General features: G+C 39.5%; 1 protein-coding gene across 21 annotated transcripts in view; it reads right to left on the reverse strand.

The window, feature by feature from the left end:
• The window catches only part of RBFOX1 (RNA binding fox-1 homolog 1), a 2,470,149-nt gene that overhangs the window by 1,267,865 nt on the left and 1,175,751 nt on the right, over nt 1-26,533 (reverse strand). For all 21 annotated transcript variants that reach the window (XM_038419714.2, XM_038419715.2, XM_038419718.2 and 18 more), the window contains one exon: nt 24,920-24,982. In XM_038419714.2, coding sequence (XP_038275642.1) covers nt 24,920-24,982 — 63 coding nt within the window. The remainder of the gene's footprint in view (nt 1-24,919; nt 24,983-26,533) is intronic.

The following is a 26,533-nucleotide window of genomic DNA, read 5'->3' on the forward strand; positions in this document are numbered from 1 at the left end:
CTCAGGAAATTGTGAAGCCAGTGCATATGACTTCACAAAATGTACGTGAGAAATCCCAAAAGTGGAAGTGACCTATCTCATCAAAACTATCCTGTTTAAAAACAGATATCAGTGGAAATACCAGATGTCTAAAGATATAGAACGCTGGTGCCTGTTTGGTTGGTATCTTTATTTATTTGTATTATGGTAATGCCAGGAGGCCAGAGCCCCATTGTATTAGGCTCTGTACAAACATAATGAAGGGAGAGCCCCTGCCTTGAAAAATTACAATCTAGCGCATAAATTTTCAAACAGGGGGCAGGCCCCTGTGGGGAGGTGTGGACTATATTCTGGGGAGGGAAGGGGGATGAGAAGCTTTAGGAAAAAATAACTTACTGTGCACATTTTACCCACAGTAATGAATAACTAGGAAAGTAAATTCCTCCAGATATATCAGGTCCTCAGATGGCACTGTGCATTTGACTGTAGATGGTACTGTGCATTTTGATGGGTTTCTGTTAAGCATGAATAGTATTATACAAAGTCATTGCCATTTGTACATTAATTGGTTTGCTATGATGCGTTGTGCACATTTAATTGTAAGCATTGACCACAATCACAGTTTTGCTGCTTCCATCACACTAGTAACAAGTGTGATACCATTAAAGTGTATGTCCCTTAAAATTTACATTACTATATACAGTAGAAACCCATTATCTGAGCCTCCATTATCCAGCTCTCTGTATTAAACAAAATGGGGCTGGCAGCCTGAGCCCTGCCACCCAGGCTTTGTTTGAATCAATGCCTTACTGTTTTTAATATTTAGTGAGAGTTGTATGTTGATTTTTTTGTGTGGCTGGGAGTGGGGCAATCAAATAAGTTTGAGAACAACTGATCTAGTGGACCAAACATGCTTCATTTCTAATTCCAACTCTCTCTCTGACTGTGGCAAGTCATGAAGCCTCTCTGTCTCTCTCTTAACCAACTTGAAAATCAGAGAAAACTTGCTTAACTCCATCATAGGCATGTTGAGACTTCCAATGACTCTAACAGGCTTTGAATCAAGTCCCAATAAGATTATATTTGCATCGTACTTTTGAAGAAGTACAGGTGCTATAGAAGTCCTAATCATTATTTTATTTTCAATTGTTATCAGGAACATTATTTATTCATTAAAGTTTAAAAAACAGACACAAGAGAATACCAATCAGACCACTAGGAAATTCAGCCTGTTGGTGCTCTTTTGTACAGAAACACCATTGTTTTAAAGCTGCAACAGAACTTTTATTCAATGTGACTAACATATTGTAAATAGCAATCAATTTGTTAAAGAGTGATACTAATATACAGCCTCATGAACTTCAGATTTTGAGGATTATTTTAATACTTCAGCAGGTTTAGTGCATAAAGCATACAATGCAAAAATAAAACCCCACTTATTCAACTGAACTGTGTGATGTCAAGAAATCACAACTCCTGACATCAAAAGGTTAAATGCATCCGAACTGTGATTGAAAACTCTAGACATGTATGAGGAGCAATAATAAAAACTACTTGTTGTCAGGCAGTATAATCTTAATTCTATAATACAATGCTCAACTGCTCTACTACTATCAAGTAATTGGAAACTGGATTCCTGCCATTTCAAAACTACTGTATTGTCTGATTCAAATTGTACAGAAAGGCACTTTCCCTGAGCTGATTTTCTTTATCAAAATGAATTAAGTAATTGCTCTTATATACTACAGACTAATCTCATACATATAAAGGTTTTTTTGAGAAATTTGCCAGTTTTTCATGAATAAAATTTGCTGTGCTAAACTTAGTGATACGCTTCTTGAACACAAACATTATTCAAGCCCCAGATATCTGTCTTTAATTCATACAATTTAACAAACACAGGTATGAATCTTAGAGTTTGTCAAAATATAAGAGTTAGGATTTGGGGAAAAAACATAACTGTAGTGTGTTTTTAGAAGGCCAAGAACAGAAGAGGTGATAATATGCATACACAGATGGATTCTGCTTGGAGAAAAACACAATTCCAGTATTTAATAAATATAGCGTTTGACTCCATTACTATATGTTATATAGTATTTTCTGTCCATGAAAATGGAAACAGATACTTTGGTTCATAGAGTCCAATGCCAGAAGGGATCATTGTGATAATCTAGTCTGATCTCCTGTATAACACAAGCCACAGAATGCCCCACAAAATATTTCCTAGAGCATATCTTTTAGATAAACATCCAATCTTGACTTAAAAATTGCCAGTGATGGAGAATCCACCATGACCCTCAGTAAATTTTTCCAATGGTTAATTACTTTCACTGTGAAAAATGTATAGCATATTTCCAGTCTGAATTTGTCTAACTTCAGTTTCTAGCCATTGGATTGTATTATATCCTTCTCTGATAGAGTGAAGGAGTCCATTATTAACTATTTGATTCCCAGGTAGCTAATTATAGACTGCAATCAAGTACCCCTTAACCGTCTCTTTGTTAAGGTAAACAGACTGAGCTTCTTGAGTCTACCATTGTAAGGCTGGTTATCTAATTCTTTAATCATTCTTATGGCTCTCTTCTGAACCCTCTACATTTTTTGCTGGTTGATTTAGTTGGGGATTGGTCCTGCTATGGGCAGGGGGTTGGACTAGATGACCTCCTGAGGTCCCTTCCATCCCTGATATTATATGATTTTATGATTAATGACATATTTTTACAAGGTCACTGTCAATGAACCTTTTTATATTCCAGTTTCTAATGGAGCATTTTTTAAAATAATATATTTTTAATGTTTTTATTTTAATAAGGATATATACAGTATATATATTCTAAATAACGGAGAAAGTGGCTTAGGCCATTAGAACACATACAAAGATTACAGAAAAATAAAAAGCATGACGTGTCAAGTTCAAATAGGCAAAAGAATCCTCAACAGTTTTTGAGGGAAAAAAGATTATTTATCAGTCATAATGAAGGGAAGTACAAGCTACTAACAAAGTAATTTGCAAAGGTTAGCAGCACTCACGACTGCTGCAAAGACTTTATAGACTATTAAGAGAGTTTATTAGAGATAATCAGGAAATTATGGGAATGAAAAAGACAATCCAAATTGTCTGAATGTCCTTTTTGTTTTAATGTAAGGAACATGATACTGTTAGCACTAAAGCTGTAAGGAGCTTCAGTTAAGTGGTTGATTAGCTGGGATGACTACAAAGCTATTGTTTTCATCCATTTTCTTTTTTTTAATGAAAATGAAACTATTCGCTAGATTTGGAAATATGCTAGTGTGGTGTTGGGTTGTTTGTTTGTTTGTTCTGTAATAGAGTGTAGCCCATAGGATTATTTTTCTAGCTATTATATCCTACTAATCCAGCCAGCAGTATCAATTAATATGTTTCTTTTTCTAAAATTAATCAATTTTATTCTTATATTTTATCACTATTAATTCCTTGGAATTTAGGATGTGTTGAGGCATGTTTTTCCCAATAATAAGTTTTGCTGAAATGCAAGAGGCCTACCGGCCTGTAAGATCCGGTAAGATCTGCTATATAGCAAAAAGTATAATCAGTCATGAATATGTCAGCCTAAAAGCTGGCAACCTTTGGCACAGATAAGAATGGTCCCTGAACTTTGGGGAACCAAAGGGAGGAACTATCCACATCACATCATAGTTTCATACAGCATCTACAACCAGTTGGTAACCACAGGGTACACAACAACGTGGAGGTCATCAAGAAAACCTAGGTTGGCAGTTTTGGAGTGAGATAATCCTTATTAATATATTTAGAAAGTAAGAGTCATAATCCACTAACCTGTAGGAGAAGGGTACCCTTAAATTTCTTAGGGTTCGGCTCTTCTAAAAGTTTGGCTCTTCTGGGAGTTCAGCTCTTCTAAGTTCTAAGCTCTATCTATCTATTCTATCTTCTATCACACTATCAGCTCAGCTTGTGCAGGACAGTATAACTACTCAACATTCCTAACCATTGGGGAAGCCAGCACCATCACGTAATCGGGCATGCCAGGAGTGAGGTTGGTCCTTCACCTCCTATTACCGGGTCCTCAAGGAAGGATGTGAGTATGTTAGGTTAAGATATTTATAATAGAAATGGTACCACCAGGAGTTTGGGAATTCTTTTACTGTTTTGCAGTTATAAGTTTCATTGCATTTCTTATTTTTATGTTAATTTCAATAAAGGTTTTATCAATTTGGTATTGTCCTCAGTGTACGTGTTCTTGCCAAGCACCCTGAGAATTCTCTCCTGATATAGAACTCTCTGAGTTCTCGAACTCTGCAGTCTGCATTGGATAAGAACCTATACATCTTCTGGTCAGATGCAATCAGTGGCGAGTCATAACAACTAACCCATCAAATTCAGGTCAACAGTAGTACTAGGTTTTTTTTTTTACCAATAGGTAAATTCCGAGAAGATATATCATATCATATTTTATAGATGTGTTTCTGTAAAATTAAACATAAGAAAAACTATGGAAAGAATGATGACTGAATTAGTAAACTTACTAGCTGGAATAATTTATACAATAAAGTCCTCGGTAGTTTGTGATTTAATAATAGATTGGATTAAAAGTAGCATCTGAAAGATTTTTTTAAAAAGTTTTGAGATTGAATAAATTAAATTTGCTGGAGGTTTTCTTAAGATACTGTGAAAGCTTTCTAACTTTGTCAAAATAAAACCTTTTAATTAAAATATATAGGATGGTTATAAAGATGCATTTGTGAGCCATTAGGGAAACTAAATATTCTAAGCAAGAGCGGAGGGCAAACTGCCTAAACCTGTAGAAATGGTAAATGGTACACGCAGAGGGAGTATCATAAGCCAAACCCTATTTAACATGATGATTAATAAGCTTTTCGATTAGTACTTTTCACCCATAAATTTCAAAAACACTTTACAAAGGTGAGTAAGCAGCCTCTATTTATTAAAATTATCTCTATTTTCACAGGTAAGTAAATTGAGGCAAAGAAAAATCTAGATGTAAGCGGGGGAATAGTCCCGCTCTTGTGGGGAACTTTCCTGGCTTCTGCACTACCCGGGTGAAGTGGGCTAGCGAAAGGATCTGAGTCCTCGCTCCCACTTCCTTTACCCAGTGGCCTCCCTGCCCTTGAGGACTCTCCTTCCACTCTCCTGTCTGGCAGAGTCCTCGTAACCCCAACAAGGCTGGGCCCAGGATTCCTGGGGGCTCGACCCCCAACCCTGCTGTGGTCACCTAGGACAGAGGCTAGGGTGTCCCCACTCCGGGGTACTCTCTCTGCACTGGGCACTTCTCTGACCCACTGACCATTACATACAAGTTAAAGCAAATGCAAGTTATTTAATCAACAATTAATTTTAAAAAGAATAAGGAAAAATGAGAAAGGTTAAAGGAAACACATCAACCCGCTCTGTGGCAGGGAACATCACAAACAGTGTCTCTGGAACATCAGGGCAGTTCACAGTCTGTTCCTTGTAAGTCCCAGGCCTTCTTCTCAGGCCCTGGCTGTGGGTTGGACACTTGCTCTGGTGGTGGCCACACACTCTCAGGCTCTAAGTGGTAGGACCCTTCTTCCCAGTGTCGCCCCCGCCCTGTCGGGGTTACGATCCAAGCCTGACCTGCAGAGCCTCTTGAAAGAGGTGTCTCCCTGTGCTGGGCCCGCTGCCCAGGGTCCTCCTCACTCTTCCCAGTGGCTCACAGCACCCAGCTCCGGACAGCTCCAGCCCCAGCTCCACCATTCTGTCTCTGCTGCTCTACCTCCAGCTCCCTGGACTGCTTCTTTGGCCCCTCTACCTCTGGTTGCTACAGCTCTGCTCCCAGGACAGGTCTGCTCTGCAGGTTGTTTCTGTGACTCTGCTCCCAGCACTGACCTGCTTCCTGGGCTGCTTTTCTGGACCTTCTGACTCTGGTTGCTGCAGCTCTGCTTCCAGGACAGGGTCCGCTCTCTCTGGGCTGTGCCTCTGGCTTTGGGGCTGCAGCTCTGCTCCCAGGACAGGGTCTGCTCTTTCTGGATCTGGCACAGCTTTTCTCCCCAGCTCAGCTTCGGCCCCTGCTTTCTCCTTAGCTCAGCCCCACTCTGTCTGTCTGACCCAGGCAAAACCAGCTCACACGGAGGATGGGACCTCCAAGGCCTCCTGACTCCCTGATTAGTCTGCTCTCCCTGTCATTGAGGCTGACCTGGAGCATTGGCCTCTCCCCCTTGTTCCTGGGGGCTGTCAGTCTCAGGGTACTGATTCCCCATCGATTCTTCTCCCTTTTTAGTACTGGGAGCTAGCTAACCAAAACACCCCCACTGAATGTTAGTAAGGGGGCAACAGTCCCCTTACATAGAGGCAGCTCAATGTTACACAGCAAGTCAACTTCAAAGCAGAGAACAGAAGAACTAGGCAATCCCAATAAATGTGTACCCACTGGATATACTGAATAGGAAATATTAATGGACAGTAAACAACTGATGAAAAAGGACTGAGAAATAATGCTAGAATCACTGTACTAAGCAGAAACCCTCAGTCAAGCTGCATGGAACTGTATAACTGAGAAGCCTACAGTAATTGGTCATTATCTCTACAGCCTCTCTGAGACATTTCCAGTTTAATATAAGGAATAGGAAGCTGATATACACACAAAGCTTATCTGGGTAACTGTGGCAACAAACATGCACTATAAGAAATATTTCAGGCTACAACTGAGGAACAGATACAGCCTGAGCATAACACTCGTGATATACAGAGTTTAATTAGGCATGTTTCTGATTATGGCTGTCTGGCTTCTGGATCTACCACTTGGATTCTTTTTAAGTGTTTTACTTTTGAGGTGCTAGACAAGGGGATTGAAAATCAGTGGAAGCTTAATTCATTACTTTTTAATGCCCCTCAATTCAAAATATTCAATAGAGCAGTGGGTGGCATATTTGAACGATAATTCAACGTATCCAGATTTATATGCTAATAGATACGGCTTATTTATTATTCAGAGAACCTCTCAGTTTATAATTATTATAAAGTCAGAGTATTGGAGAAATAAACTAATAAGGTAAACAAACATTATGTGCTAGTGGAATCCGAGATAAACGGATAATCAGAGATAAACCAGAAAAGAGATTTGCATTTCTTTATGAATGATGAAACCAACAGCTCTTCAATAAAATGAAGACTTACCTGATAATTCTTAATATTATATCTGGCTTTCCTGACCACTGGGAGATAAACTTCTACTACTAGGAAGAAATCTGGAGTCCAGATCAGCCCTCCACTACCACTACCTTAAAAACACCTGTTCCTTGCTTATTTCCAGTGCAAATTTGGGCAGCAGTGGAAAGGGAGGGAATGCATGAAGGAAGCTTCCTGTCCAAAAGGGTGTTTCTGGCCTTGGTTCTCCATTATGAGTTTTCAGTTACAAAAACATCTTTAAATTAAAAAAAATAACTACCCTTCTCTTCCCTCTCCCATCACATTTTTTCTGGCATTGTAAACCTTCTGAAAAGGAGAAAGGAAATTATTTTTATTTCCTCAGATAAGGAGTTTACTACATGATGGCTGCAGCTCAGCTAGAGCTGTGAAGAGACAGCATCGGCAATGAATGAGAGTTTAATTTGTTTCTCTTGTTTTCCCAGCTCACAATGAAAAAGGTTGTCATATCTCATGGGGAAATATCCAAACAACTGGTTAATGAGAGCATACAGATTTCCATTGATTCAACAATGCATATAGGTAACTTCAATATTTTCAGCCCTAAATGTTTAAGTCTCATGAGTCAGACAACCAAATTATCATGAGATTAAAAAGTAATAATATATTTTGTATTCTTTTTATTTGCCTTCTTATTTTTTAATCTTTAGAGTGAACTTGGCTCATGTTTTCAAGCTTTTCTCTACAACTATAATGGCTAAAACGTATCCCTCCCCCAAAATAAAGCAGAAATTTTTAGATAATCACCAGACTAAAGGAGCTAAAAAAATTAAGTAAAACACCAAATCATGCAAGGCTTACAATAAAACTGCAAGAGCTGGCAATACTAATTTAAATACCACATAACTGACATCCACAAATCACCTTCAACACTTTCATCAAAATATTGAGAGAGAATAGTATTATTACAGTCAGAGATTTAAAAGATCTATTAGATAAGTGAATCCATCCACCTGCAGATATTAAATTGATGCTACCCTTTGTCTTAGACTGAACAAACACTTCAGAATTTACAAGACCTTTAACAAAATCTATTAATTAGAAGAGTTTCTGAAGACAGAAATTCTTAGGCTGATGAAATATTTTACCTAATTCCTTCTGCATGTCCAAGTCATAAAACTATTCATATAACCATACACCAGATCCAGAACTGCAAAGAATAACTGACTGAATACTGTATTGAGAATAATTGAGCTTCCAGGAACTGTCATCTTTTAATTCATTTTTATCAAATCACTGCTTCTGGTACCATGCCCTGTCTGTAACACAGGTGATTCACCAAAGAAACAGGAGTGTAACTGCACTACAACTTTAAGTAGGAGGGGAGGGGGATTGTCCAACTTGCTGGGGGAGAGGGAGTAGCGCCTTATGGCAAGGATGAGGAGTGAGGCTCAGCTGCTGCTACAAAAGGGGAAGTGGGTCAGTGAGGCGACGTGACTCATCCCCAGAAACCGGAAGGGCCTGGGAGTTCAAAAGGGGCAAGCACAGTGAGAGAAGCCCCTTTTCCCCAGACGAAGTGCAACAGCATACACTCTCCCTTTCCTTGAAGTGGCAAAATAGCAGGTTTCGTCAGAATCTGCTGTGGGTATTGCGCTAGCTATTCCTTTCAAGGGGGGGTTGTGATGGAATCTTTTCCTCTCTACTAGGTTTGTTTAGGTGGAGTGGGGGGTTTTCACCTTCCCCACCATGATTTTCAGAGAGGCTTTGTTATGGTTTATGGGGAGGTTTAGGTTGGATATTAGGAAAAACTTTTTCACTAGGAGGGTGGTGAAACACTGGAATGCGTTACCTAGGGAGGTGGTGGAATCTCCTTCCTTAGAAATTTTTAAGGTCAGGCTTGACAAAGCCCTGGCTGGGATGATTTAGTTGGGGACTGGTCCTGCTTTGAGCAGGTGGTTGGACTAGATGACCTCCTGAGGTCCCTTCCAACCCTGATATTCTATGATTCTATGGTGAGTAGGGAAGGATGTTAGGCTATTATGTTGCAACTCATTAAGTAAGTTTGGGGTGGATGTCCAGTGCAGGTACCCCATAGCAGTGGTGTAGCCAGTGTGGGATAGTTGGGTGATCCCCAACTTTAGGTGGGCAGGCAATTACGGAGGGGCTGGGAAGGCAGGAGGGATGGGGGGCCTACCTCCCCCCACCCTCTGCAGCCAGCCTTGAGGGTGGCAATGGATGGACTCTGGCCAGAACAACGAGGAGTCCTTGTGGCTCCTTAGAGACTAACAAATTTATTTGGGCATAAGCTTTCGTGGGCTAAAAGGCTCCTCAGGGCTCCAACGCTCTCCAGGTGCACGCTCAGCTGCGGGAAGAGACACTGCTCTCCAGCGCACACAGCTCTGAGCTCCCTTCCAGGTCCCAATGCCCCATGTCAGGCCTGGCTACCCAAGCGGCTGGCCTACCTTTTTAGATCTTCTCTACCACCACTGGCCGCCCACTCACTTCCACTCTTCCCAGTGGCATTTAGGGCCCCACTGAGCCAACCTGGGGCCCTGGAAAAATGGGTGCTCCCATGCCCCCATCCGCTCCGCCCACCCAGAGCTCCTGCTGGGGAATGGGGTGGGAGTGCGGGGGTTTGCTTCACTCCACCTACCCCACCAGCTCTCCAAGACCCCATGCCCTACCCTGCTCCCTGGCAGGAGCACCTGGTGGGCGGGCAGAGCAGGACAAGCACTGGGGCCAGAGCAGAGCTGTGGCTGTGGTGGCAGGCCTGGATGCTAAGTGGTGATCTTTAAAATCTTTTCCTTTTAGAATATTATTCCAATAAATATCTACGTATATGGTAGATTAAATTGTTTGTATTACATGCAAGACTATTATCACATGTCAACCTAAGTTCAACATTTAGGTTCAGCCACATCTGATGTTCTCCAAAAGTCCAAATTATAAAAAAACCTTACACCTAGCTTTTCATGACATGATGAGGGATAAGTGAACATTGAATGGAAGTTTTCTAAATTTCCAGTTTATGAAGTGGCCATAACACTTGTCAGAGAGAGATCTCTATTGCTGACATGTTATTTATGAACACTTACTGAATTAGTGATTGATGTCCCAGCCACACTGACTGCTTGTTGAGGTAATTGTCATTTTGGTTGAATCTGCTAAATATTTTGCTTGTAGGACAACAAAATGAACTTCTAAAATATTTTGGGACTCTTCAGACCTCAATTTACAGAAAAAGAATCCTTATATATCACACAAACTTGTTGATACAGGTTACATTTGTTGGACTCTGTTTTGTCTAGCTCCTTTGTTCAGAATGTGTAGCTGCAGGCTAATAGCACTTTACTTTTCTTAAGCTCAGAACTACTCACAAAGTGTTTTCTGCACTCAAACCTTGACCACTGCCCTTGTGCTGAGACAGATCCCTTGTGCATGCCTTCTATCTTTAAACTAGTGTCTGTGGACATAGACAGGTATTCCTCATGGGAAGGGATTCAATTCTATTATTTCAATTATCTGGAAATCTCTCTCTCTCTCTCTCTTGTTCTCACCCTCCAGACATACTGGGCAAGCTGAGACAAAAAACAGTGTCAAAGGAAACTCTTTTCAGAGTAGCAGCCGTGTTAGTCTGTATTCGCAAAAAGAAAAGCAGTACTTGTGGCACCTTAGAGACTAACAAATTTATTAGAGCATAAGCTTTCGTGAGCTACAGCTCACTTCATCGGATGCATCCGATGAAGTGAGCTGTAGCTCACGAAAGCTTATGCTCTAATAAAGGAAACTCTGGAACTGAGGTAAGGAGATAATACTGACATCACATATATATTTGGGAAGAATGGTCCTTTTTTGCTTAAAGACTTCCCTTTCCAATGGAGAACTTTTCACTCAGTATAACTTGGGAAAGTGAAGGAATTTCAGTTATAACTGGATATAATTTATATTAATGTTATTTTAGTCTATGCATGTTGGAGTCTCTGATTTAATCTGAAACAGCCTGGTGGACATATCCAATACACTTTAATTTGTTAAGATAGGATTTGTGGTTATTGTGCTTTCATTTAAGTTTCTGTTAGGTAATTAGATAAAGAAAAAAATGAAAGCATGTCAGGAAAACTTCTGCAACTACTTGTAAACACCATTAATGCTTCCTTTTTAAGGCCTCTTTCACCAGCCTGGACCAGTATCAAGCCCTCACCATTATCTTTTCTATTGTCCCTCAGGTCGGTGATGCCGCTTGGTATTAAAGAGATAAGAGGAGAATAAAGTTGGCGGTTGCAGTTGTTAATATCAAGGAAACAGCACAAATATGCAATTTTAACAGAAAATCCCAGTTTAAGTTGATTTACACTGCAAGGAGGGGGAGTGGGAGAGGAGGGAACAAAAGAAACCCACACCATAATTATATAAAACCTACCTTGTATGTCAATGTTTAACTTTATTTTATATTATTTATTATCATTGTTACTACTATAAGATGTTCTCAAAATCTTATTCTCTCATTGAGTCCTAAAAGGTCAAAATGAATTTCTACCAAGATCAATGCAGATAAGAAAGTATGTTTTATTTACATTCCCCTGATTCACACGCAATTTAATTTTTATATATTATTTTTGCTTTGGAATCCAAAACCATTTTGGTGATATGAAATAACAGAGTCCACAGGAACTTTCAGGTTTCAGAGTAGCAGCCGTGTTAGTCTGTATTTGCAAAAAGAAAAGGAGTACTTGTGGCACCTTAGAGACTAACAAATTTATTAGAGCATAAGCATCCGATGAAGCTCACGAAAGCTTATGCTCTAATAAATTTGTTAGTCTCTAAGGTGCCACAAGTACTCCTTTTCTTTTCACAGTAACTTTGGCTGTTTTCCCACCCAGCATATTTATTTATTAAGAGGAACTGCAAAATAATAAAAAATGTCTCACTGCTGGAGTCATTGACATGATTAGTCAAGTGTCACTTAAGGAGATATTTGAATATCAAGTGCATGTATGAGATTTGCTGAATATTTAGTGAAGGAAATATAACAAATGTGAGCCATGTAGCTATGAACACTGTTTGTGATGGGATTGTAAGATATTCATAGAACTCCAGGAGACAGCTGCTTTTCAAGTCAACAGGAACTCAGAAAGGTTTCTCTTTTTTCCCCAGGTGCTAATACCGGCCTGATTGAATCTTGGAAACTTACAGTTCAATAACATAAACAAAATATGGATTTAACAAGAACAGGCAGGGCTTTAAAGTAGATTTTAAGATGCCAGCTTATGCTGTGAAAGGGGAAAAGATATTTCAATCTTCTGTATTGTAAAGAAAATGAGCATTTCACATTCATACTTCGAAAACATCTAATTTGTTTTGCAGTTTAAATAAAAAGTGCTCCAAACTTAACTTGAAACTTCCAGAGCTGTACATTTATTTAAACAAAACATTTTTAGTAAAGCATTCACATATGGTTTAATTTAAAAAAAATGAGTCTAGAATATGAGTAGCAAATTCAGTGCTGCAGAAATAGATTTACAGTAAAAAGATATTGTGCTATTTAACAAACAAAAATGTTTGAAGCAATAAAAAATCATTTCCATCATAATTCAATATAAATATTTTCTAAACTTGTGAATATCACACATGTTGAATTCCATCCTGAGATTTCCTTATTTTCTACTTAGTAATATAATTATCTTTACTTCCACAAATTATTTTCCACACAAATAGCTAAAAAAAAAACCCTGAATTCATAAACAAATGTCTAAGATTAGGTAGCAAAGCTCAGATGAATAAGTAGTAGTCCTAAGGCACAAACATATTTAACATTTGGCTTATAAATTCTTTCTGAAACTAAAAATGTCCTGTCAGTCAAACAGAGAAATGGTATTTTAATCTAGCTGAAATGTATTTAGTATATCTTATCAAAAGGTACAGTATTTTAAATTTTGTTTTCTACCACAGCAGTTGCCAGTAACAATGCTAGTTACAATGTCCATAATCGTCCTTTGTTTTCCCATGCTTACTGCTTTCTGAAACATACTGTATATACTAGTTCATAAGCCGAATTTTTTTAGTAAAAAAGGGAAGCACCAGAGAAGGGGGTCAGCTTATGAATGGGTACAGAGAGGGAGAGGTGGGACACAGCCCCTCCCCCCAACAGAGGGAGCAAGGAGAGGCAGCACAGCCAGCAGAGCCAGAAGGGAAGAGCCTGCCAGAGCAGGCTGTGGCCGCGCTACCCGGCCCGCCGGAGCATACTGCAGCCGTGCCGCTCGGCCCAGCCCGCTGGAACACGCTGCAGCCACACCACCCAGTCTGGCCCGCTGGAGCAGGCTGCGGCCATGCTGCCCAGACTGCCGGAGCAGCTCCAGCCAGGCCAGAGACATCCTCCCCTGGCCCTCCCCAGATAAGATGGAAAGGGATGGGATTGGGAGAGAGTAGTGGTCCCCGACTAGGGGTGGGGTTATGTGGAGGGTGGTCACAGGGGTTACTTCCCTTGCCTCCAGCTTCTCCCCCCAAAAAAATTTCCCCACCAGTTGCTGTCCCAGCCCGTCAGGGTAAGCAGCTGGCGTGCCAGGACACTTTGTTTACTTAGGTTTACCTCTGTCCCTGCAGATGCTTAAGGTAAACAAACCATCTCGACCCGCCAGCAGCTTATCCTGATGGCCCGGGAGCCAAAGTTTGCTAACCCCCGAATTATAGGGTCGGTTTATGAATGGGTCATAAAAAATTTCCATTTTTACTTATCCATCTTGGGGGGAGGGATTGGTTTATAAACGAACCGGCTTATGATCGAGTATATACGGTACATCTTTTAGGCTGGTATTTTCCATGCTTGGTTTCTGCCAGAGGCTGGTAGTTTTTATTTTCTTTTAATACACAAGACTGAACCCTTTAAAGCTGTTTTTGAATTATGGGAGAATGGGGAAAATACACTTTCCCCATTGTTAGTTCTAACTACACTTCAATTTCCAAGCAAAAATGATTGGAGTTTGAAAACAGAAACTCAGTACAGACAACCCCTACACAAGGATTATTGTACATACTTGCCTAGGCTTAGGGAAAAATTAAAATAAAGAGATTGGAAAAAAATCAATTGTTTTGGGATCACCTGCTAGGATTTTAGCAGAGCTTAATCAAGGCCCTAGTCTCTTTGTACTCTAAGGTCCCAATCCTACAAAAATATATGCACAAAACTTTACTACTGTGAGTAACCCACTGATTGTTATTGGGGTAGTCATGTAGCAAAGTAAAGTATGACTAAGAAACACATTCTGGAGACACTGAAGCACATATGTAGTTTTTACTCACATCAGACATCATACTGAAGATGATAGGACTACTCACATGAATAAAGTTATTCATATGTTTTAGCTGTATCAGTCCTACATTACATGTTTTTCTCTGAAAACAAGGACAGACATTGGGATAATTTTCATGAAAGAATCTAAGACTCAGATTTTTCAAAGGTGTTTAGCAAATGTGTCCACCACTTCACATTGATTTTAGGAAATTATGAGACTAGCCTAAATTTCCAACTGAAATATACACACAAGAACATTTCAAAAAACTGCGTTAACATCAAAGACAGAAGAAAATTCTGGGGCTTTAAAAATCTCTCATGAATCTTACACTTTTGAGGTCATCTATTTTTTAATTTAAGATGCTTCTGTAAAATTCTCCAAAGTCTAACTCTACATTAAAAGTAAATGTTTCTATCTTTCTCCATTGACACAAAGATCACCATGTAAACCAATGTACTATTACTCTGTTTAAACCAGCCTTTTACAAAATGCCCTCCTGCTAAACAGCAGCAGAAAAGGGGGGAAAGAGATCAGATGAACACTTTTAAAAAGTTGCACTTTAGAACAATTTGACTTCCTTAGGTAAAAACTTAAGTCAGAGCACCATCATGCATCCTGTACTCAGGGGCCATTTTGGATGGAGTTCAGGCTCATTATGGAGAATACATCCTTTGATTCCAAGGGGAAAGCTGAAAACTGTTCACTTAAAAATCAACCTCCTGCTGGATGGAATTACTAGGATGATAGCCCCAAAAGAGACTGTTTACACCCATGCCTCCATGAGGCTTAAATGGTCATTAATAAAGAGAGTAGTAATCAGTGGCTGAAAGGGGGTAAGAGAATACCTAGGGGCTGTAGCCAGATCCTATAATGAATGCTAGTTGGTATTCAACTAATGAGAGGAGCATACCAAGGTTCTTGTTCCTGATCAGACAAAACAGAGTCAAAATTGAGAAGTTTAATATCTTGTATGGCAAGGCACTTGCACAGAGAGCAAAACACAACTGTAACCACCTTTATTAATACAATTAATAGAGACAAGAAAACTTCCAACCACACAAGCAAATAGTAATAATAGAGTATTGGAGAAATCTTAAAGGTTATTCCTTGCATAGCATATGCTCATAGACTTATATACTCACACCCCTTTCTTGGAGGTCTGGTGGTAAGAGACAAAGCAGCAAAGGATCACCACTTCTATGGTATGTGAAATGGGTCTGATGGTCCAGATCCTCAATGCCTGATTATAGCACTAAAATATTGAAGGGAGGAGGGTAACTAGCGTCTTCATTCGGGTTCTTGCTTATATAGGACCTGGGAATCACCATGAATATTCATACAAACACCCAGCCTCCTCTGTCCATATCCAACTTCCTCTCCCTCATAAGACTGGGGTGCCTTTCCCTGATAGGCTAGCATATTAATTCCTATTGACTCATTATCATATTGCTAAAGCAAATTTGTGGTTAGACATCTGCCAGCAATCCTATCGTAAAATATCCAAGCTTAGTATTAGTTCAGTATTCCTGTGGTTGCCTAGTCTCATTTTATGCCAGCTTTTCTCTTATGCAGGTTTTTCCAAGTTCCCCAAAATCTAGGGTGACCGTTGGGTCACTTCATCTGTGCTAAAGATCATAGGCTATGTTTCACTTATGCTAACTTGCTTATGCCAATGTTTTACAGGAAGCAGGCCTGGAGGTTCCATGTGTTACTGCTAAGTAAAATCAGGCTAAGCTGGTCTTAAGGCCTACAGGGCTCATTTAACACCCACTTAGGACAAAGGACAGCAAAAGAGAAACCATTAATTGCTATCGAGTGATACAGCAATTGCAAACAAATATAGACCATTTAAAACAATATTTCTCACATGTATATCTCCTAAAATATGAAATAATTCAATCAATATCAATTATATTTATATAGTCTCCGTATCTATCAGGGCACTTAGTAATAAGTTAGTATACACATACATACCCCTCAAAATTATAAAGCACTGCTATATAATTCATCAAACTGTATATGAGAATAAATAGAAAGATTCTTAACATTTCTGTAGAGTAAATGATTCAACAATTTGCTCATGAGTACTTCCTTAAGAGGTTTATTGTTGGTCTATTTTGACCTCCAAGTGAAGCTGTATCAGTAATAATATCAATCAAGTTATGCAAATGAAGATTTTATATAGTGGTTTAATAGCCAATATTTGACAGGAAAGAGTGCATCTTTTTATTAGCCATTAAAATAAATGCATACTACATTATTTGAATCAGACTGGTTGCTTATAAGTCAATTTTCTCCCAAGGGCACTTCTTGAATATTATTTTCTTGATAGCATCAATAATTAGAGATTTCATCAGTCTTCTATAAAACTTGCTTCATTTAAGGAGCTGAATTTAAAGTATCCATCATTATCAGTAAGCAAGGATAAACTAAATTCCAAACAAACGCAACCTGCACCGTGAGAATCTTTCCCTTAAAACAAGCTAATCCTATTAAACTGACTATTAATCATATCTTTATTTAGGTTTAATTTATATTTAAGCAATTATTTTTCTTGGTGCTTCTCATCCTTACTGTTACACAGAATTTGTAACAACTGTCTCTTCTGCAGGAATCTGTGGTTTCTTTACAGCTGCCTGTTATATCACTGGTGGCAAGACTGTTAAGACAGTTTGTCTCAAAATGTACAGGATCCTCACAAAAAGCAGATTTTACTGCCTGGAATCTAAAATTCAAAGGACCAGAAAATATAAAAAGTTTGACAGCAAGCTCTCTTGATAAGACTCCCCTATCAGGGGTCAGGAGGAATAGTTTGGTTTTGATACCTGAGTGGCTGAGTAGTTGACCTACATGCCACATCCTGACCCATAGCACTTGTAAAAAGATAGTAAAAAATCTTTAACCTGGTATAGTGAAGCAGCTTGCATTAGAGCATGTGGAATGTGCAGATCTAAAATCAATAGTACACAGCAATTCGCTCCTGATCAGAGCATGATTTGGAGAGAATGTCAAACTAATCCTTTCCTAGTATAGCCAATCTATTTTATTTTCATTTCACTGGGTCATTTAGCCATGTGAGACATCATTTGTGATATGGTGAAAATCAAAAGTTTCTCTCACACTGACTTCTTCTTCTGCAGATGTGCTCATAAAGCTTTGTTCCCCAGGGGCCTGGCAGAAGCAAGAATCATCTTAAGAGGGAAGGAGAAGAAAAGCAGCAGGTATAGAGGTAAGTGGGCTCCTTGATTCTAGGTACCCAGACCAAAGAGGATATGTCCAAGGTTGAAATACAGTGTATGCTAATAGGAGCCAACTAGCATGCTGGTCTCAGATCTCTTTCATCTAACAAGCATTTGGCCAACTGCTCCTTGAGAGTGCACTTAAAACATGTTAGCATACCATCTGTTAAGGGATGGTACAGTGATCTTTGTGTCCTGCTTTAGGGACTCAGGGAAGAACAGGACTCTTTAATCAATCTCATTGAAATTGCCTTATATGATTAGCGTGTCATGACTCAGGTAGGTCATGGCCATAGACAACCTTTTATTAATGCATTAGCAGATGTAAATGTTTGTTGATTCTATAAAGGATACAGGTTTATGTAGTTAGTAAAAATATCCAGAATCATGAAAACAGAATGGCTGTCACTAGGAGTAAGAGGTAGTTCCATAGCTGCTGGTGGACTTCTGAAAAGGTTGGGAGTCAATAGTTTTGAGATGTACAATTGAGCAAATAAGTGATCCAGAACACAGAGTGAAGTAAATTTAACCCACTGGCATTACAAGTTCTCTCAGCAAGAGAGAACCTCACTTACTGTTTCACATTTTTTGTATTAACTTTGAGCCAGTTAGGGTATTATATACATTGTATGAAATGAAACATTCTGTATCTCATATTAATATAAATTGTTATTTCCTAACTGTTTTCCAGCCAATCATCTCTGAATGTGTGTTTTCAAACAGTCATCCCATTTAACTTTTTACCTCCATTGTCCCATATGCTTCGTAAGCATAAAGTAAAGTCAATTATATAAATTATGGCATGTCTTATGGGATTGCTATAAATTTCCAAAGGGCATTGTGCTTACTGATTGCTTGTAGGATGTGCAGGAAATCCACAATGTGCATAGAACACAGGCCTGACTACACACTGACCTCTTCCAAATTGTTATTAATTAAGGCAAACAAAACATTTAAATTAATTGGATTTCTTTGTCCATCATGAATAATGGTAGCGGGTCCCACTAGTTTTAGAGTAAGATATTTACTTTCATAAACTATTAGTAAAAGTTATACAGTGCCTGAAAAACAATACTGTATCTTTGCTAAGGGAAACATTCACCCCTACCCCAAGTCATGACCTGTTAAAGATGAGAAAAGATCAGCTTGAGGACAATTAAGCTTCAGTTAGCTTTGAGCTCTGCTGCTAGTACTTTACTGATGACATTTAATGTTCAATGTGTTACCAGCCAGCAGTGTGTGTGAAATTCTATATTGGTTTTCATTTGTTAACAGCAAAAATAAACAATAATAATAATAATTTTGTTTAAAGAGAGAAACGTGAGAGAAAGTTTGGCCTTGTCGCTAAAGCAATGGCTTTGGACTCCAAAGATGTGGATTCAATTCCCAGCTCTGTCACACATTCCCTCTGTGGGCACTGGTCAAACCATTTAATTTCTTCGGTACTTAGGAGCATAGGTCTCACTGAAACTCAGTAGGACTTAGACTAATACATGCCTAGGTCACCTCTAGAAATTAGACTTAAACGCTCAGCATTGCAATGCCTAACTGATTTAGGAGCTTAACTCTCATTTCTAAAGGGATTTAGACACTTAGACATCTAAATTCCATTGAATGTCAATGGGCTTTAGACTCCCAAATGCCTTAATCCTTTTTGAAAATGAGATTTAGGTTTCTAAATCAATTAGGCGCATGTAGGCTCAATCACATTATTTCCTAAAAAGGGCAATGGGTGGTGACAGTAACGGGATGCTCAGAGAGATAAGAAACTACTAGGAGTGAGCAGGCTCCAACAGAGACTCCTGGGACAGAGACTCCAGCCAGGTATGGCCTATGAGTGGCTTCCTGAAGCACAAAAGGTCCCAGGCAGCAAGGCCTGGGAGAAGGGTGATCAGAGACTGCAGCAGAGAGTCTTGGGATATGGAACTGAGGCTACAGGCAGTAAAGGTCTGGGAGTGACCCAACAAGAGGGTAAAACAAATGGATTTTGTTTTGGAACTTTAAATTTTACTCTTGCATTTATTTTATTCAAATAAACCCAGACTCAAGAAAGTCTGTTATGAAACGGGGGGAAAAGGGGATGTGTGGAGTTTAAGAAGTTCCTTAAGGGGAGAACTGAGGAAGGTTGCCTGTAGCATGACCTCCAGCCACAAGGAATACTCAGGAGGCAAATGATCCGAATCAACTTACTTTGCTTTTAATTCAATGATAGACCATCAATTTGAGGATGAGCTCTACAACAGATTTACATATGGGTCCTGAGATGACTCAGGAGTCCAATCCTGGAACCAGAGATCTGCCCCCAGTAGGTACAGACATTTCCTGGTGGATCAGCTGCCTGCTGGGAGAAAGTTCTTTCTTTCTCTTTCTCTTTTCAGCTTTGAAAGCAAACGCTTCTCCTCAAAGTTGGCCACAGCCTGATGGAGGATGTGGTGCTACTGACATCGGTTAGTGGCTTGCTCTTCCCAGGTTGTGATGCCCACATCAGTTATCTTGAGATACGCTTTCAGTGTGACTTTGTAGCGTTTCCTCTGACCACCACGGGATCTCTGATCATGGGTTAGCTGAGAGTAAAAGACTTGTTTTGGGAGGTGAGAGTCTGGCATCTGCACACAATATCCAGCCCAGCAGAGTTGGTGTATGAGCATCACTGCTTCAATGCTGGTGACACTGGCTTCAGTGAGGATGCTTGCATTAGTGTGGTGATCTTCACACTTGATGCGAAGGATATTCCGTAGGCATCATTGGTGGTACCTCTCCAGAATCTTGAGATGCTGTCTCTAGGTCACCCAGGTTTTGCATCCATAAAGGAGTGTCGGAATAACAATTGTCTTATAGACCTGGATCTTGGTGTCCTTCTGTAGGTCACAGAAGGACCTACGGAAGGACACCAAAACAGCTGAGCACTTCTGCTACCTCAGTAGCCAGCTTTCTCAAAATGCAAAAATTGACAATGAGACCCAGCACAGGATCCAGTGCACAAGTGCTTCCTTTGGGAAACTGCTCCGACACATTTTGATGGATTTTATATTATATACCTTAATATGGTGGGGATCAGAAATGCACATGCAGGGATACATGCTCTCTAGTACGTAAAAAATGTCCACACAAAGTACTGTAAATTTGATAACACACCAATAAAGCCATTTACTGCAGTATGGTTGGCAAAACCATGTACCATAGCACAAAGCATTCTGGAGATGCAGAAAACCTCATAAGGGGAAGTACATTGGTCTTATCTCTTTGAAAGCTTCTCTAATCATTTTATAGACAGGGAATATAATTTTAATATTGTGTTTCAATGCTGTAAAAACTTTAAAAAGTAACTAGACAGGCTCCCTTATCCCCCTAGTTTCTACAGTATTTACTGGAATGATAACAGAGATTTGTTCCACAGAGCCTTTGTTGAAATTTCTCTCTTAAGTTTATGTCACTTGCATAAGAATAATTGGCTTTACGTGAGTGAAGGGTATAGGGGCAAAACTTTACCCTTCCGACCTGAAATCAAGATGATGCAGTAGCAGCAGCATATAATCCCTCCCTGCCTGTTGATATTCCCACATTGAGAGTTGTGAGAGTAGTAATTGCTCTTCCCCTTCATTTATATGAAGGATTACAGTCATTGTACATTGCACCACTCACCTTCTCTAATGAGTGACCTATGAGGATCCAGTCAATAGAGCCCTCAGCTGCTTGTGCATATTGAGCATATAAACTTCCTGGCATGTCTTAACTGTCCCTGAGTTCTCTAGAAAGTGTTAATGGGGATCTTAAATTGACGTGGAGGAGCTTTTGTGGACTTCCAACACTTGAGCAAATTTCAGCTTAAGACAAAGAGAAGAGAAAGGATGTTCTTGGAGTTAAAGCACTGGACTGCAACTCTATATCCAGCCCTGCTACAGACTTCCTCCATGACCTTGGGCAAGTCACTATAAATTTCTCTATGCTTTAGTTTCCTCTTTTGTAAAATAGAGATAATAGTACTTCCTTTGTCTGTCATGTCTGTCTAGTTTGTCATCTCTTTGGAACTGCCTCTTACCATCCTTGGTAGCACCAGGTTCAATGGGGTCCATGTTTTGTCTGGAAACTCTAGGTACTATTGTAATACTAACAGAAGTTCCAGAAGCTAGATATTAGCATATGATATCACCTACATTAATCAGCTGTGTGACTGCATTGCAGAATTAGGATTTAAATACAGGGATTTTACTACATTTGAACTCTGTAATTTATATTTGTCTGTCAAATTGAAGTAGACAAAATACTTCATAACTATCCATAGAAAATATTAAGTTAAAATGAATAAATTGCTTCAAAAATATGCCATACAAGCTCTACTGGTAGCATTATGCCCATTCTTTTGATCCTTGAAGCAAAAATTAACGTCATTACAGACAACTCTATTCTTGTGAGTAACTCTTAGCTTCATTTGTATTGATAGTTTAAATCCTATTCTAAATAATGGAACAGGATAAACCATTTTATAATCAGTAATGTACTACATGTGTATACCATGTCACGGGTGAATAGGGCGTAACACCCAGCCATATGGTGTATTTAGGAGCCAATTCATCTACATAGTCTGTTACCAGGCAACATGCTGGACTTTGGTCTCAGCTCAATAAAAAAGAAAAAAAAAAGAAAGAAAGAAAAAAGATCCCTTAGCCCAAGTAATTGATTGATATTCATTGTGCTGGTGAGATTATGCTCACAAGGGAAAATAATACATTCTGATCACAGAGATTTGGCTTCATTAAACATTCCCAAAATTCCAACTGAGTTTTCTTTATTCTTTATTGTTGTACACTATAAATCTCTGTTAACATATTGAAGGGGGATTACTATTTTTTTTCTAAAACTGCATTTGTAAATATTGACATATTATATCATGGACAAATTAATGTCAGCTCCCTCACAACATTCCGCTAATTATCTCTGGGACCACTGTCTCCCATCGGTTAGAAACTTCAGCCTCCTTCTTGCATTTGTACTAGAATTTTTCTAGCAGAAACTATCAATAGTGTCAAATCCAGCTCAGAGCTGTTGGACTGTTGTGTGATAGAAAAAAAGCTAAGAAGCAACAAGCACATTTAGAACTACTAAATTGATTCAAACTTGGCCTCAAGATGAGCAGCCATTGCTTCATCCACAAAGTCATTCAGCTTTCCTGAAATATTGAAATACGACTTCAAAGACATTATGGGGATGATTTTCCATGTGGTGCACAAGGGAATTAGGAATGAAATGCCTTTTATTACTAAAAATGACTGTATGCCTAATCCCCTGAATGACATAAAATTTAAGAAAGCCACTCAGCTACTAATACTGATATATCTGAAAGCTAAAGAAAAATTTGGTCTGTTCTCCTTTCAGTGCACAAGTGTAACTCCTCTTTACTTAAGGGGAACTACACACACCAATTGAGGGCAAAATTGCTTACTTGTTTTCTGTTAATTCAGCTCAATTAAGAATGTGTTCCCCAGAACCACATGCAATGTATCCTTGTCCGGCTGTCTGGAAGAAAAGGGCTTCTTCCCCACCATAAGGGCTTACTCTGCAATTGGAGAAGAAGAGGAGGGAGGAAGGATAGGGTTTACCTGGAGAGAGCAAGGTGGAACCAGAAGCAGCTGGACCTGGGGAGATACGGAAGGCACTGATCTTCCAGCTGACGGGAGGCGTGTGGTACTTATACCATAGGCAGTTCTAGAAAACTCCTCTCTCACTAGGATTGTGCTAGCAATACCCACTCCTCCACACATGGAATCAAAATAGAACCAAGTTTCTTCATGATCCTCTGTGAGCATTATGCTAGCCACTTTTTTTCCTTGGGAGCTGGCAAGGGATTTTTCCCTCACCACCAGGCTAACCAAGGCGGGGTGAGGTTTTTTTGCCTCCCCCAAAGTGGGGTGGGCAGACAGATTAGGTTACCATGTCACAATTTAGTAACTAAAAATTGTGGCAGATGTCTATCCAACGCAGATATTCATTATGGAAAGAATACAGTGATTAGACAAGAAGGACTGGAAGAGGATTCAGAGGTAAACATCCCTTAGGGAAGCTGGGGGCGGGGGACACAGGACTTCTAACAATAGGGAGCCAACACCCTACTCCTTTTCAGTGCCTCTTATACAAGGGGAGGGCAGCGCAGCAGGGTCCCAGCAATGGGCTGGCTGGGACCAGGGTAGGAAGGGAGATGTCTGACAGGAGCCCTGCTGCTGGAAATGCCTGAGGACACAGTGACCTGCATTATGCAACCTAATAAAACCACATCCCTTGCCTCCTGCCTTTCTTCCAGACAGTGGATCTTGCAACCTTCAATATGGAGCTGCTTCTGCAGCATCTTAATAACATTTAACATTCATTACACATGATGAAGACACCAAGTTGTGGGATTATTTTTTAAGTAGGAGAGGATGTACTAAAATAATTGCAAAAAAGAAAAGAGATATCATAAAATAAATCATATTATAAAAGAAGTCAAAAGATCTACCTTGACTCATTTCCTAAAATTACTTTTTCTATTACATATTAGTATTTATTATTTACTAATGAGGTATAATAAATCCCTTTCTTGTAAAACAAATCCTCAACAGACATGGTTCACTGAGCACAATTAGCATCTATGTTCAAGATAAAACAAGATATTCAAGCGAAAAAAGAATCCTAAACATGAAAATAATCAGTGATTTAGAAGAGAGAATCACCATGCTTGTGCCTAATTATTACAGTTAATTTTCAGGTCAGGAAAAAGTAAAAAATAATTAACACCAGAACACTTTTATATATGCCCTAAAAGCCAGGGGGGGCTTAATTCCTCATATTTGCATTATATGAACACTTGTACAACAAAAGTAAAAAGGAATTGGTCCTAGATGGCTTAAGGGAAAAAGTGGCTGAATTGACTAAGGTATACACAAAAGCATTTCTTTATGCTTTTGAAGTATCATCCAAAGGTAGAAAAAATAAGACACAGTGACATATCCTTAATGTGTGAAATGAAAATAACAGAGAGAATATATATTGTTTTAACCTTTGGCCAGGCACGGGAAAAAGAATTGATTAAATAAGTCAGTTGCACATGGTTCCACTGTTTGTTATGGATTACACTCCACTCTGTGCCTTGTACTTCTGTTCTGCATGTCTCAAGATGCACTATTAGCTAGAACAAAATGTGAAGACCAAAGCCTTTTCTGATTCTTTATGATTACAGACCTGAGCTCTCAATCCTGCTCTAGGGCCTAACAAAATATAAGTACAGGAAGAAAAACAAAACAAACAGTGGTACTTACAGAAAAAAGGCTTCGCTCATGAAAACTGAAGGCACCACTTGCATGGGGCTTCTGTGTGATTTCCTAAGAGAAACAAAACATATTTATTGGGAAGAAGAAATTAGTTTGAGATTTTGTGTGTGTTTTTTTAACCCTCTCCCATTTTTTACATTGTCTTTCAAAATAGCTCAATAATCTTAAGGATTGCACAACCACAAAATGGTTTCTTTGATCCAAAAATATTTAAAAGTGCATATTTATTTTCCAGGAAAATGAGGGACGGAGGGAGGGAGCGAGGGGAGTGTAATTTAATGCATAAAGTACATTTTATATTACATTTCTTTCTTTCTCTCTGCTATTTGATAATGAAGCTGGATTACACCTTACAAGCAAAAAGGCTGTATAATCTTAAAACAATTTTAAAATTCACAATAAAAGAACAAAATCAATAACACATAATTTGAACGTCAGTACTTTTTCATGTGAGCAATAAGGAAAGGCAGTGTGTGCACTGTTGTGTTCTAACTACTTCCTTTAGTGTACTGCAAAGCACAAGACAGAACTATGATTACAACCTAACAATGCCTGACAAGTGTTTTATTGTGATTATAAAAGGGATTTGGGTTAGGCGGGTAGGGGGAATGGCAGACATGCTTTGAAACGTATTTAAAGCCTGCACTCTAAGTTAGCTTTACGATTTTATCTATTCTGTGTGGTGTGATGGGGCAAGCCAGATGGCTATGGAAGAGTAGTCTTATTGGGATCCGGGTGCTATGGAAGAGTAGTGGGAGATAGATATATTAGCTCCAGGCTAAAGAAATCCCTGGTACCAGGATAAGTGAAATGGCAGCTGCTCCAGGTCAATTAAGACACCTGGGGCCAATTAAGAACTTTCCAGAAGGCAGGGAGAAGGCTAGGTTGATTGGGACACCTGAAGCCAATCGGGGCTGGCTGAAACTAGTTAAAAGCCTCTCAGTCAGTCAGGTGGGAGTGGATGTCAGGAGCTGTGGGAAGAAGTTGTGCGGTTGGAGAGGCTGAGTAGTACACACCATATCAGGCACAAGGAAGGAGGCCCTGAGGTAAGGGTGAAGTGGAGCTTGAGGAAGTGAGGGCTGTTGTGGGGGAAGTAGCCCAGGGAATTGTACATGTCATGTTTCTAAAAGGTCAGCTACCATAGCTGATACTTTTAGGGTCTCTGGGCTGGAGCCCGGAGTAGAGGGTGGGCATGGGCTCCCCACCACCACCTTTGCCACCTGATTAATCACAGAGACTGGGAGACAACAGAGACTGTGCAAGGAAGGATAACTTCTCCTCACCTCCCTCGCTGGCTTATGATGAAAATGACTAAGTAGACTGTGACTCTTGCCTCTAGAGAAAGAAGGGTTACATGGAGGGTCAGAGTGAGCCTCCGAGGCTAGCGAAATCTGCCAGGAAACGCGGGACCCACGGAGGCAAGGACAGAGCTTTGTCACAGTGGTTACTGTACATAATCGCATAGCTATAACTAAAACATTGTGATAGTTCAATTTCCTGGTGTAATTTTATAACATATATATATATATATATACACACACACGCGTATATTCTTCATGTAAATATTTTAAAATGGCAATTAACTTTTTCTATACTTTTTCA

This window comes from Dermochelys coriacea, chromosome 10 (genome assembly GCF_009764565.3).
Source record: "Dermochelys coriacea isolate rDerCor1 chromosome 10, rDerCor1.pri.v4, whole genome shotgun sequence".
Classification (NCBI taxonomy): Eukaryota; Metazoa; Chordata; order Testudines; family Dermochelyidae; genus Dermochelys; species Dermochelys coriacea.